At 40.2% G+C, this 14,927-nt stretch overlaps 2 protein-coding genes across 2 annotated transcripts; one reads left to right on the forward strand and one right to left on the reverse strand.

The window, feature by feature from the left end:
- The first annotated feature begins 285 nt into the window (after nt 1–285).
- Nucleotides 286–12,305, forward strand: mepcea (methylphosphate capping enzyme a). The gene is made up of 5 exons (XM_088012624.1): nt 286–764; nt 2,585–4,395; nt 8,186–8,404; nt 9,645–9,768; nt 9,850–12,305. Exons 2-5 carry the CDS (start codon nt 2,632–2,634, stop codon nt 9,882–9,884), a joined length of 2,142 nt encoding a protein of 713 aa, XP_087868750.1. The 5' UTR covers nt 286–764; nt 2,585–2,631; the 3' UTR covers nt 9,885–12,305.
- Nucleotides 12,306–13,286: 981 nt separating this feature from the next.
- Nucleotides 13,287–14,348, reverse strand: defbl2 (defensin, beta-like 2). The gene is made up of 3 exons (XM_088012625.1): nt 13,920–14,348; nt 13,630–13,741; nt 13,287–13,545 (listed from the first exon to the last, which is right to left on the reverse strand). Exons 1-3 carry the CDS (start codon nt 14,026–14,028, stop codon nt 13,524–13,526), a joined length of 243 nt encoding a protein of 80 aa, XP_087868751.1. The 5' UTR covers nt 14,029–14,348; the 3' UTR covers nt 13,287–13,523.
- Between the last annotated feature and the right edge of the window lie 579 nt (nt 14,349–14,927).

A 14,927-nucleotide genomic window follows, 5' to 3' on the forward strand; every position in this document is an offset into this window, starting at 1 on the left:
TTGTTTTTGTCAAACGCTTGAATTCAGTCAGAAATTTGCGCTATTGCCACTTTAAAGTTCTTATTCAATTAAACTATTGGTGGCATTTCCTTACTTTATTTCATCACTAAACTTTCCTGAAACTGAAATTGCTCTGGGGAGCTTGCCTTTATGTTTTAATCAACAATTAAATAAATAAATACATACATACATACATACATACATACATACATACATACATAAATGTGGTTGTTATTCTCCTAGCTATAAATGAACAACCACAGTATTCCTCCCAACTCTAAACATATGCGAAAATGTGAAAAGTTTAATTATTGTGTTGTTAAACCGCTGACATTTATAACTTGATAAAGAACAAAACCGTCCAGGAGGAGGAAGCTGACACTAACAGCAACAGTGCTCACCACCTTGCGGCTTCTATAGTCTGGGATCTCCGCCCCAGTCACACTTGGCTACAGCTCGGAGCCCGGATGCGCCGCCATGCCGTCTCTTTCTGCGAATGGAATCATTTATTCACCAGCCTGTCTGTTACTGACCGACTAGAGTTAACTGAGGAGCTCCACAAGACCGTCTGAAGAGACGGTGGAGCCAGTGTTGTGTTCAGACCAGCGCCGTGCGTGTCCGTGGAGCTTCCCACTCTGGTGTTGATACTGAGACAGTTGTGTGCTAGCTATGCTAACGTTAGCCTGAGCGGAGGGAGCGCGGCGGCGGCGGCGGCGGCGGGGTAGTGACAGTCCGGCCGGAGGCGGGGAGAGCTCAACAGCGAGGTGAGACTGTTATTCTGATGGGGACTACACGCGCGGGTAGGTGGCCATCTGGGAGATAGTATCGCTTTCATAACAGCGAGTGTGGGTTTTAGCAGCGCCCAGGCAACAGCACGTCGAGGTAGGTCCTCCGGTGCTTATCTATTACCGCTGTTTGACCGGAGCAGAGCCGAACGTTTACTCGACGTTTTGCTGCTCTGGCCCGCGATAGAGAAGCTAGGAGCTAGTAGTGAGCTAACACGACAACTGTCCAACACGCACTCAAACTTTCCAGGTCTATAACCCCTCAGCAGACATGTCACGTCACAAACGTGATTGTGGTGCAGCCGTAGACACTGGCAGCTTGTAAAATAAGACAATTTATGCAATTGTGGTATTATATTGGGAAAGTAAATATTGTTTTTATACAGAATCCGCAGTAAATACAAACTCATTGATTACAACAGGGATCAAGCTGACTTATGTACTAATTATAATCTTGATAAGTTTGGAAAAAGTTACATATATATTTGTATCTAGATTCCTTCAAGTAATTTGTAGACATTCTCCTTTTGCATTAATGGTGAAGTGTATAGATGTGATGTTGACCATAAACTTATCCACTGTGATGGATGGCTGCAATCCAAGAAAGCCTGATGTCATCAAACTTTTTAGTATTAGTTTCCTGTATAGTTGTATTAGATATGTTTAAGCTGCAGTAAGTACAATAGTCTTCTTCACTAACGGTGGTTCCCAAAGTTTTCACTTCAGCAAAGATATTTGAAGGATATTTAATATATAGTGATTTTACAGTGATTATTTTTGTTATTTATTTGGTGATTTGCGGCCTCCAGTTGTATAGTAACAACCCTAATATAGAAAATAATTGTTTTTGAAAGCTCTAGGCCAATAGAGCCTAGAGCTCTATATGCTCTATATATGTTTATACTCTAAATATAAACATATATTTAGAGTATATGTTTGTTTAAAAATCAACAAATAAATCTCAAAGTCTGGAAAACTCTAGGATTTAAAATACAGTATTTGAAGGAAATGTTTTATAAAATAATTTGATAATATATAATAACGCATGTAAAGATATTAATTATATTAAAAAAATAAACAGATGTCATTTAGCCAATTTCGAGAGACATTATAAAGCATCACATACTTAATAAGTATGTATGTACTTTTACCAGTTTTCCTTTCCAGGATCTGTAATTGCCAGGTAATATGGCTAAAGTATATATAGCATGTACATTTTTGAGTTAAAGAAGACGTATGCTCTGTTACATAAACTCTTACATCTGTTCTGAAGGAGTCAAAAAGTACCTTTACTAAGATCATGCTGTATGTTTTTTTCTCTTCATAAATAAAATGGAAATAGGTCACAAGCAGTCAGGAATAACTTATTCGGTGTATCGCTGTTGTACTGTGTTGTGAAAAGTTATTTATTTTGTTTTTGATGTCTATAAACAGTCTTTCAGATCATCAAACACATTATTATATTAGAGTAGGATAACTTGAGTAAATACTGCAGGCAGTTTTTAAATGTGGAATTAATTTATTAAAAAGTGTAAAAGTGATTATCGCAGAAACGTTATTGTTGTTATTGGAGCGTTTGCGGTAACTGGTAATAAATGTTTTAATTTGTTGTGGAGGATATTTGGCCTACACTTTTTACAAATTACCTTTAATTCTGCCACATTTAGCCAGATTGAAGTCCAGACTTTTAATAGACTATTCCAAAACCTTATGCCTAGACCCTAATATAGTAAAGACTTCCAAATTTTCTGTGGCTTGTTTGTGCTTTTAATCTAACATATGTTTTCTGTGACTTCCAGACCCAGTAAAACATCAGTGTCTTTCTAGCTGGGAAAACTAAAAGAAAATGTCTATTGAAGAGCAAAGTGCAAAGGCTGGGAGTCCAAAGGCCAGCTCGGCATCTCCTCTTCAGCTTTCAGACTGTACTGGAGGCTACAGCAGTGTTTCCGTGATGATGGAGGAATCTGCGGCCACGCCTGACTTTGCAGCCGCTTGTCCCGTCCCTGACACCGCAGCCTCACCAAAACACACGAGCACGGACAGCGCGGGACAGAGAGCGAAAGGAAGCGAGAACAGCATCAACCGCAGGAACAGCTTCCATCACTCTAAGCAACAGCAGCAGCAGCAGCAGCAGTCGAGGCTAACGAAGCGGCGCTACACAGCGAGTTCGAGCTTCAAATATCCCACGTCAGGGAAGAGGAGGCGAAGGGCCAACTCTGAGAGCGACTCCGTCCTGCCAACCAACTTCCTCCTGGGAGGTAACATTTTCGACCCGCTGAACCTCAACAGCCTGCTGGACGAAGAGGTCAACAGGGCACTCAACGCGGAGACGCCGAAATCCTCCCCGCTGCCGTCGAAGAGCCGAGACCCGGTCGAGATCCTCATCCCCAGAGACATCACGGATCCGCTCAACTTGAACAGCGGGATGACAGACAGCAGCTTTTTGGTGTCTCCCTATAAAAGCGGCGGACGGAAAAGACACCGCAACCGACACCACGGAGGAGGAGCCGGAGGGGCGAGCGGGATCTCCACCACGCAGATGAATCCGTTGGAAACGGAAAAAAGTGACATGAAAGCCAACACCTCCACAGAGGCTGGAGGCATGCCAGGTTCGTCCTTCGCACAAGATACCTCCAAAGAGTTGAACAGTTTGTCGACCGTCGCAGGGGATTCCCACGATCACAGCGCTAATAGCTCATCCAGCTGCAAGGATGACGTGACATCTGCCCCTGCGGAGGAGGCAACACCCATCTCGTCTGCAGGAACAAACCACCACGCGAGCAGACGCAAGCGAAGGCGCAACTCTGGCAAAATGGAGCCCCCCGTCACCCACTCGACCCCCGTTTGCAAGGCAACATCTGGAGACAGAAGTTGCGGCACAACGGGGCAAAAAAATTCCTTCCACACGCCAAGAGGGGATGGCCCAGGACTTCGTCAGCACCAGCAGCTCCACAATCAGGTAAAGGAACATCAGAAGAAGTTCCAGTACGGGAACTACAACAAATATTACGGATATCGCAACCCGAACTGTAGTGAAGACCCTCGCATACATGTGCTCCGTCAAGAGTGGTTCAGAGGTAAAGACGTGCTGGACTTGGGGTGCAACTCCGGCCACCTGACCCTCTATGTTGCCAAAATGTTCAGACCGGCGCGCATACTGGGTCTGGACATCGACAGCGGTCTCATACATGCAGCTCGTAAGAATATTAGACATTATCTGTCTGAGCTTCAGACCCAAGAAGCCAGGCGTGCGGTGCAGGAGAAGAAGCCTGCCAAACAGGAAGACTGTGAGGCAGGGACGGGGAAGAAACACGATGAATCCGAGAGCAGGGCTCAAAACGGGGAAGAAGACAAAGGACAGCGCGGCCCTGCGAGTGCTGGAGCTGACAGAGACTCCTTTCACACAGACGAGGCCGCAACCCAGAGGCAGGACGGTAAAACGGAGGAAATGGAGCAAAAACATTGCGATGCGCCCTCTGCTGACTGCTCTGCGAGTTGCTCTTTCCCCGTGTCTCTGCGGATCTCCAGGGGACCCATCGCTGCGCCGCCAATAACGGAAACATGTACCTCTCAGCCCGGACAGTTCCCTGCTAATGTGTCCTTCATCAAGGTAAGACTTTGCTTTTTGGAAATGCCTCCCTTATGTGGTGACATCCAGTTAGACAACAGCTGGTAAATCCTAGGGAAGATTAGAGACATTTAGTGAAAGTGAAATAAATGTTATTGGCAAATATAAAAAGTGGAAATGTACCATTCAGAGTTTAATAATGTCTGATCTCTACTTTTGTAACCCTCTGACCAGCATAAACAGTTTTCACAGAACTGCTTTTCTAACTATAATAACTATAATCTAAATATTTCCTTACCTCTCATCATGGGCTAACATTAAGTAAATTATTTATATCAGGAACAGAGGTGATGTTACTTTGTGAGATCAGCTGCTTTAATGTAACATGGTCATACAGTTGTGAAACAAATACAAAATATTATTTATTATTATGCAGTTAGCACTAACTAAAAAAAACAGCTGTTTCTGTGTGGATTTCACTAGAAAGACTTTGATTTTTAAAAAGCAGCATGTTGCATGACAAACAGCTTGACACCGTAAAAGTATAAACTCTTTCCTAGTTAAAGTAAAGCTCTGAATTAGCAGAAAACTCTCTGTAGAACAAAGTTTAAATTTAAAGTGCCCCTTTGAGCCCTCTGTCATTATTTTAAACACGTCACCGATGATAAAAACAGCTAATTTTGAGTCACCAGCTAATATATCATGCTTCTCTTAAAATTAAATTCTGGTACGTTTAAGATGTCAGCACATCAAAGTTATGTGTTTTGTTTTTTTTTTCTTTTACTTTGTCGGACACACATAAATATCCCTTCCAAAACATTATAAACACAGTGGATTATATAATATCTCAGCAGATGAAGGAAATGAATCAGTTGACCTTTCTAACAAAGAAGTGTCTTCACCCGGGACCTTATCTGATTTGCTTTGTTTGCAGATGTTTGTACTTTTGAGCCCAACAGGAAAGAGATTCATCAGCCATTGGGGACTAACTAACTTGTCCCTTTACTCTTCTCTCTGCAAATGAGCATTAATTTAAAAAAATCAACATTCATCTGGAATAACGTTAGTTGCAAAACTGGCCACCTCACATTTACTAAATAGTGTTATTATTTGATATTTTACAGTTTTTGTAGAATCACAACCGTTTCTTTTTTTCATTAAAATGGCAGCCTGCATGCTCATGAACACTGTTGGCTTTTTAAACCAAATTGACTCAGCAGTTTACAACCTTTTATTACTGTCATTAAAATTGTTCCTGTCTTCTGCTACAGTCATTTGTTTTAAAAAGCTAATGAGCTGAAACTGAAGTGCTTCTGTGTTGATGATGTTTTGGAAGAGATATTTATGCCTGTCCGACAAAGTAAAAGAAAAAAAAAAACACATAATTTCCCCTACGATGGAAAATGAAAAGAGGATGTCAGATAAAATCATTTAAGGTGGAAAAATAATATGAGTCAGTCTCAGTTATTTTCGGTGGAGTTTACAGTCATGTAAAATGTAAAAACCAGGTGAGCCTTTGCACTTGGCTCAACTGAATTCTTGATAGTTATGATCAAGACAACAAGGAAATTAAGAACGTCTTATTTATTTTGGTGCCTTTCACTGACCAACATTCTTCACAAGACAAAGCGTAACAAATAAACCATGATTAGAAACAGAATATTCGAAAGGATCATAATAAAAGGCATACTGAATTAGAATGTTTTTTTAAATGAGTTCAGATTTTAAAAACAAAAAAGAAAGTCCTCACCACAGTCGGTCCAACGGTTTGGAAGGAGTTTTATATCTCATCCTTGGGATTACGAGTCGACTGCCTGGAGGACTTGAGTCCTCGAGTTTCAGGACGTAGTTCTAGTTACGAGTCTGGCCGCAGAGCTTTGGACCTGCTGTTGGCAATCAGTAACTTTTTATTGTTGATCAACATAAAAAGTGCAAATAATTAGTCCAGATGGGAGAAAATGAAGGCATTAATAATCATCCCAAGTCTTTGTTTGGCACCAACCTTCTTAGTTTGGAAACTAATGAAGTGAAAACCTTTGGTCAGGGTGTTTTGAGTGACGTTAAAGAGACCGTTGTTGGTGAAGACACAACACAGTCACTCTTCATAAGCTTTATGAAGTTGGTCCCTTAAATAATGTCACTTCTGGGGCTAAAGGACAGTGATCTAAGTATAATTGGGAAGTAGATTTTTAATGTATGGCACCTAAAATATTGTGACATACTAGATTTAGCTTCCACAAATTGATTTCTGGAATGACAAGTACGCTCTAATTGTCAACAATTGTCCCAAGATATTTTATGATGGTATTTTCCCCGAGTAACGTCTTCTCAGTATGTTTTTCACCAGTTTGCCTCTTCCTACACAAACTGTGTTTGAAACAAAAGGGTCACCAGATTTGATTCAGCCATAAATTCTTGCACCAAAGCAGTGATTTACCCGGGCCGGGGCAGAATCAGTTCATCAACGCTACACCCAGTGCTTGTTGTGGCAATGAAGACACAGAAAAACTGGTGCCAAGTAAGCTCTAGAAGCCAGCTGGAACCAGTTTGGTGGGGAAAACCCTCTCCCTTATGACGAATTGAACAATGGAAGGAAGATAATTTCTATAATTAAAATTAAAAAACAGTATTGGAAATTTATATGTTTGGGTAGTGACAAATGCGTAGTTTGGTAATTGTTGTTTCTTTTTGTCGCAAAGTGTCACTAAATTCAAAAGGCCTTGTTTTTGTCCTCAACATGAATTGGTTAGATGGAGACAAAACAGTTTTACTGAATAAAGTCAAAAAGCACCCTCCTCCACTTGTGTGTGTTTGAGTGTGTGTGTTACAAATAACAGCGGCAGCAGTCATTTGGTAAATCTCTGACGCGCCTGTGGCACCCACTCAGTCTACAAAACTAAACGTTTGGCTAAGGTAACAGAATGAAAAGTGTCTGTTTCGGAAAATAGACTTACTAAAATCGAGCCAAAAATGCATCAGTTGCATAAATATAAATAAATATAACGAACAGAGGAGGAAGAGGCTTTAATGCCAGAAGAACTATATTTTGCACACATAACAAATGTGGATCAAAACATTAATTGCATCAAATTTTGCTTTTGCACATATAACTACTTAATACTAAATGTATTCCTGGAATTATGACGTTTTCAAATGATAAATGTAATTACATTGTAGTTAGAGCGGCATTACTCACAATATGCTGTGAGAGTTTAATATGTAACAGATATTATGTAGAAAAAAAAACATACAGATATTCTGTGGTCCTACTGCTATCTGCAGAAATACACCATTTGGTCAGAAATGCACCACAAAATTCTGCTTGTTAAGTGTTAGCTGAAGCAGGTTTTAATCTCAGAAATGTTGGAGTTGATGTTGACATTACAGCACTGAGATTAAGTTTGTTTAGAAAAAAATCTGAGAATTAAGCAGTGATTAAGATAAATTTGTGTTGTGAATGACAAAAATAAGATTGATTTCATATTTGCATAATCTTGCAAGTCACATTTCCTTCCCCCCAAAAAAACCATCCTGCATCACTGATGTGCTTTAGCATTCAGTTAAGATTTCTTTAGAAAGAAATGAAAAGCTCTGTATGGAAAATCAGTGTTGCTGTTGTCTGCTTTGCAGTAAACACCAAACAAAAAAATAATTACTTCTGCATTTTGTTTATTTTACATGTCAGCTTTCTTGCCTCCAGCCCCCCCATGTCAGCATCTTTTTACAAGCTGTAATCTTTTATGGAACACAGCTTCACAGAAATGTTTTATCCATTTACCAAAACAGTGTTTTTTTGTTTTTTTTCTTTCCTCCCGCCTCTGCTTTCCTTCAGGCTAACTATGTTCTGGAGAACGATAATCTCCTCATGACTCAGAGGGCAGAGTATGACGTGATCTTGTGCCTCAGCGTTACCAAATGGGTTCACCTAAACTGGGGCGACAGCGGTCTGAAGCGGCTCTTCAAGAGAGCCTACAGACACCTCCGCCCTGGAGGCTTGTTCATCCTGGAGCCGCAGCCCTGGGAGTCCTACGTCAGGAGGAAGAAGCTGACAGTAAGAGGATTTTCACTGAAAAAAAAGTTGTTCCTTTATTGTAAGAGTAAAATCTCACATTGTGAAATTAGCCTTTTAATTTGAGTTCATTTATTCAGCTTGATCAAATCCCACTTTTTCTTTTCTACGAAACCACCAGTGTCACACTTGTTGGCATTGCATCATTTAAGGCCATTTTTGTTGATAGAACAGCATTCAGTTTTTTTCCTCCAGGATTTCAAAAGCAGTTAAAGAGGCCATATACCAGGGGTCCCCGGATCCGGCCCGCCTCCACATTTGGTCCGGCCCCCTGAACAATATCAGAGAGCATTCAGATTTTTTTTTTCATTTATTGTATTTTCCGGTTTATATGTGGATTTTTCTTCAACCACCAGGGGGCTCTTTAGCAGGAACTGTGGGTGTTTGGATTTTTCTCTTTAGCAGGAAGTGTGTCCTGTAAACTTTGGGGCGCATTGCTGCCATCTGTTGGATTTTTAGGGAACTGCTTGACTTTTATGTTATTTAATCAGTACGTTGTTTGCTAGCGGTAGAGCAGATGAACACACGTGTCTGTTATGAACGCCACATTCCAGGTCGAGTTCTTCGAAGCAATGCCTGTAAGTAAGTAGCTTATACTTCAAAACGAGCCTTTATGTTAACATATGAGAAATTAATATGTTAAAGTTACATTCCCTCAATGGAATATATACTAGTTAGTCCCAGTGACCGTTTCACTCATGGGTTTTGCCCATGTGCTTTATGGGTAAAAATCAATCGAGAAATGCCCCACCCGCGACCCCCCCCCGCCCCCCTCAACAATCTCCGGCCCCCCACCAGAGAAGGGAAAAGTTATGTGGCCCTCACAGGAAAAAGTTTGGGGACCACTGCCATATACGATGGGACGTTCACACCAAGCATGTTTCGCGTGTCAGGTTTATATTCAAAGTTTATGTGGAGTTGCAGTGCGTCATACGTCTCAAAATCGCTCTGCCTGTTGCTTTCCATTGTCGGCCTATTTGTCAGACATGGTGGACACGTCAAATGCGCCGCAATGGGTCCTCGATGCGCCTCCACATAGACTTTGAATGTAAACCAGACGCGTGAAACTTGTTTGTTGTGAACGCACCATGACAAGTCTGCCAGGCTGTCAAAAGGGCTGCTAAAATGTCCTCAGTCTGGTCTAAAATGAGTAATGAAATGTTTTCTTTGTTGTGATTTTAGTTTATATGAACCATTATTTTCTTCTTCCTTCCCCCATCAGGAAAACATTAACAGGAATTATCGCAGCATCAGACTCAAACCTGATCAGTTTTCATCTTACCTCACAAATGAAGTGGGCTTCACAAGTTTTGAGCACCTGGGGTCTCCTAAGTGTTCAGTAAGAGGTAATGGTATGCTGAGTTTCCTTCTTGCATAACACATAGCTGTTTTAAGATCTATTAACATTTTTTTTTCTCATGATGTAGGTTTTCAGAGACCAGTCTATGTTTTTCACAAATGACCACCTCTGCCTTGAACAACAGCGAATGTGAGTAGCTGAAAGCCACCACCTTTCATTCAGGCCAGCCAGCTTCACTGGACTGTGACGCATCATCCTTGGCAGATCGGGTTTGCGCTCGGTGCTGAAGATCAAAGTCTAAAGCAAACGAGCCACAGGGACCAAAAAGTGGAATTGATTGCTCTGTCAACGGGACGCCTCTTATCAAAAAGACGAGTGGCTGTCAGTTTGGAGACCGCAAAAGAAATGCTGATGCGATCACTCCCTTTGAGCGGTAATGATCCCCCAGACTGAAGCGTGGCCATAAACTGTGTTTGCTCAGATGTCATCACGTTCATAATGTTCTCTCTTGCCACATCAACTAGACTTAAATAGACCAAGGGTTTCTCAACTAGTTATTATCACTGTTTTAACAAGCTTTAGATGTTTTAGTCCTCACATGTGGGTTGTGTCTGCAGAGCTGAGGTGTACCACGAAAACGTGGGGATACTGAACTGACTTCATGCTCAGAAGAAGCCTGTTGAAATGCAGGGACTTTCCTTGCATTTCAGCAGGAAATGGCGTTGTTGTTTCAACACCATGAAAGACATGGCGTTGAAACAACAACCTATCGGTTATGTTTTTCCCCCCGAAAAACAAATATATGCACACGAGTTGCTGTTTTCAAAAGCTCATCTATTTTCCCTATTGTCACACACTATTGTCCAAGTTGTTTTTGATTTTTTTTTTTGGAGAATGTGGCAAACTTAAAAGTCCTGTGTAGATCAAATATGACAAGCGAGAAAGTAAATTTGTTTTCTTTCATTTTTAAATTTCTTCTCCAATAGAGGCTAATTCAGGAAGAGTAGCGATGCACATCCTTAACAGAGTCATTTGATTTTACCACCTTTCATCTTCCCTACATAGGTGAATAGGACTCATAAATAGAGACGCACCGATCAGAATTTTGTGGCCAATTTTCAACTTTTATACATGTTTAATCTGAACCAGTTTTAGTCTATTTTGATTTCTCTTGAGAACCCAGTAGGTATAAGAACAGCTTTGAAAATCGTTGTCCTGCTAGCAGTCGTTTGACAAAATGATCAGAGTTCACATCTTTAACCCTTCACCATCTTTTATCAGCGATTAGCACAGACAGCTTTACTTATCCAGGAGTTTCCACATGTATAATCTGAAGAACGGTACATCCTTACCTCTAATTTTAAGTTTACGAAAAGAGACCAACACTTCCAAGGAATTGCAATCTCTAAAGGATGAAATGGCAACTTTGCTGTAATACTTTCGGCCTTCCTGTTATCTGCTAAATGTCTCACCGTCTCCCCCTCTGTTCCAACCTGAATGGGCTGCAAATAATTCTCAACATGTCAAAGTATGACCTCATTTTAACCATCTCTATTATACACAGTAACAAATTATATACTGAAGAATGTTGTCAACTTTAGCTGTTAGTATAAGGTGGGCTATGTTTCTAAGAGGCAAAAGATCAAATTTTCTTGTGAAAAACGTGCCTTTTTCTCGGTGCATTTCAATAACATACAATCAACAATCGTAATATTCTGACATGTAAAGAGAGCTGGAGAAGGTTCTTAAAGCTGACACAAAATGGGCCTAAACAGCACAGTTAAGGTTTTGCCTCGGCGCTAATATGCTGGGTAAACAAATCAGCTGTGTGATTATAAAGCATCAACCTCTGTTTTCATTCTCAGCTTTATTGATCACCTCCTTTATCATCATCACTCTCCTGTAACATCCATCCAGCATTATCTTGCTCTATGAGACTGAGCAGCTATTTTTATTGGTAGAACATAAAACCTATTTTTGCAGGAAATGTCCCATTGATTTCTTTTTTTAAATCCAGTTTTCAATATGATGTTTGATTTGATGTGCTGCCAAAACAATGTCTGATAGATTCAGGAATTATGTCAACAATGTTTCGGTCTATGAGCAACACAAAGTCTAAACATTTCTAGAGCTGTTGTAATTGTTCACTGAGCGCCACTGATCTGTGCATCCAGGACAGAAAACCATCAGCTTTTCAGCAGCTGCTCGTTGATCTCTTTTGGAATATGTTAGCCAGTGAATGTTTCTGATTCAGCAAGAGATCACTGTAAATAATTCCCCCTTTTTTTTCTTTTTCTTTTTTTCCTGTTAATATTTAGTTCCCAATTAATGCGTTTTAAGTTTTCGGATTTTCCTGTTTTCAGATGTTTGCTGCCAATTCATGTGTGGAGTTGCAGGTCTTTTTGTCTTTAAAGATTTGATGATCCAGCATTGTATGTACAAATTAATCTGGATATTCTTACCATTGTTTTGCTTTGTTCTGCCCTGCAGGGCACGTGTACTGTTCAGTTTAGTGCTTTTTCTTTGTTTTATTAATGTCTTTTTTGATTTGTTTGTTTTTGATAAAATGTTTGAAAGGAGCAACAGCATGAGTGCACTCTCATTTTCTTTCAATATTTCTGTTGTGTCTTATTTACTCTTCTACACATCTGGTCCTCATCAGAATTAATTCTTGGTTTTTAATGAGTTATTAAGAGCCAAGGTTAATTTTAATTTGAATTTCCTCTACATCCCACACGGTCAGTGTTGTTTCTTCAAGTGGAACAGAATTGCTACAAAAGCAATTTCTGTTACGGTGGTGTTTCTGATTCATTCAGTTATATAAAATCAATTAAAAGTACTATTAAAGTATATATATATATATTTTTTTTAATGGCTACCAAAATAAATTGGTGTATAGGTTTAAGTGACGCCTTATGATTTTATGTAGAAATATATAACTTATTGAACCTTTTTTTTAATATATATATTCTGAAAGCATCTTAACATTTCATTTCATTAAAATTGGTTGGAGATTTGGTGAGATGCTATTCACTTCAAATTTGACCTAAGGTACAAATCTCAAAATATGTGAATATCTGTGGCAGTAAACATGTTGCATTGGAAAAAGTAGGAATAATTGTTGCTTTTCTGTTTTAAATAGAAGCAACTTGGTCATATATATTAAAAAGAGAATAATAGTGAAAATCCAAAAACCATCCTCAGAGATATTTGACCTTCCAATTCAACACGGCGCAGACAAAGCGACAATGAATCTGCATCGCAGTCCTGACTGGTGTATTGTAGCGCTGTCCGTCTGTTTCCCACCAGCGTTGTCCAGACAGACCGAATGAACGGTGAAACAACATAAACACAGATGAGAGACATAACACTTCATTCACAAAAGCTGTGCTCCATCCCAGCTATTTGGGTCAGTCACTTGACTGTTATTGTCTCCTGTCAGCACGGCAACCAGCGAAAGCATGCCAGACCCAACTCGGACTGCTTTCCACACTGTTATTTCAAAGAAGCGCACCAAAGTGGGGTGTAGCTCAGACAATGGTAGTAAACAAAAACATTGGTATGTTTATTTTAATGCATTTATTGGCAGCAAAGCAAATAAGCTAGACAATTCCAGTCAGGGCAGCGTAAAAGTGTGGTGTACCTATTATTCTACCCACTACAGAAACTCTTATGATGGATCCAACTTTATTGGATACCAAAGTGGGCTGATGGGAAGCAGCAAGTCGGCCATCTCTGCAGAATTTTCCAGAGGTTTGAATCCTAGCATCACGTCGGCATCTCTGGACCATCATCAGAGTGCTATGAACGCACAGCACAACACCTGGAACAAAACAAAAAGTCAAAACTTTAGCTCTTCTTACACCTTCACATAGTGCTTTCTTCAGAGAGTAATCCTAAACTTTACCTGTATCTTCGAGGACAACCATGGTGTCCAACAATATACTCTTGGGCATAGCAGAACCGTCTGCAGAGTCCTCTGTACCCACAGGTCCAATACTGCATCTCTGGATCTTCTCCTGATGACAAACGTGAAAGAAGAATCATCCCTTCCATTAGAAATTAAGTCATCTTTTTTTTTTAATTGTCACATTTAAAATGATTAATATCGGAGCAACACAAACAGGTGAGACTGCCAATATAAATTGCTTTATTTTGGCTTTACAACGTAGCAAAACATATTCATCCATTGCTCACCCTTCGCAGTCGCGAACATCAGGAGAAGAACGAGGAGAACCAAGCTCAGTCCTTTCATGTTTGGGCACCAATTAACGTTCAGACTGCTGGTGACACACTGATGCTGCATTTATACAGCATTTCAAGCACGACGGGGGGGAGGAGTCCGTCCTGTCTGTCCAAATCACAACAAGAGCATCACTGAAAGATGTCTGGGGCGTGGAGGTCACAGCTGTCATGTTACCCAACAAGCAAAAATCACGAGCTACGTTTCCAAAGTTCTCAGAATTCATTGAGCAGATTTTTTAGCTTTCAACATCTGCTGAAATAAAAAGGGGTTTGTTGTGTCAAATTATACTTACACGTAATACTTTGGTTGAACCGAGGAGTGGATCACAGCAAAGCAAAAGTTGAATTTCCAGGAGATGTTTGTTTAGCAGTGCAGGTCGGGGCGCTGTCTGTGTTTTCACAGCCTGGCCTTCTGCTCATCCAGGCCTCTCTCCACATCTGAATATGGCTCTAGTTCTCAGTTATTGCTGATGCTGTGAAACCACAATCACGCTTCACAAAACATGCCCCAGTGACGCAAGGGAGAATTGTTACCTTAACAATAAAAAGGTATGAACACATGCACACACGATTGTGAAGCTTGCCCCCCTGTTGCTTACGTAAAGATGTTTATTTGCATGTTTATCCTGTCTTCTGTCTGCATCAGTGAAAGCCAAGAGATTATCCACACACTACCACATTTTAAGAAATTATAATCAGCTTTTACTTCATAAATTTAAAACAATTGCAGCAACATATTCTCACACTGGATTTTTTTCTTTAATCTAAGATTTATTTAGTGAGTGTTGTCATTTAAAAATGTACATCAATTCTTTTAACTTATCAGAGTGTCTATAAACTAAAATTAGTATTTAACAACTTTGTGTATCTCTTGGGTTTATATCTGACATATCACAGCAGCCCAATTCTCTTATGCACTCTTCAAAATGGGAAATATGAGACAATATGATACAAGGCAAA

This window comes from Poecilia mexicana, unplaced genomic scaffold (genome assembly GCF_051168715.1).
Source record: "Poecilia mexicana isolate PSO_F unplaced genomic scaffold, ASM5116871v1 scaffold_14, whole genome shotgun sequence".
NCBI classification, from domain to species: domain Eukaryota; kingdom Metazoa; phylum Chordata; class Actinopteri; order Cyprinodontiformes; family Poeciliidae; genus Poecilia; species Poecilia mexicana.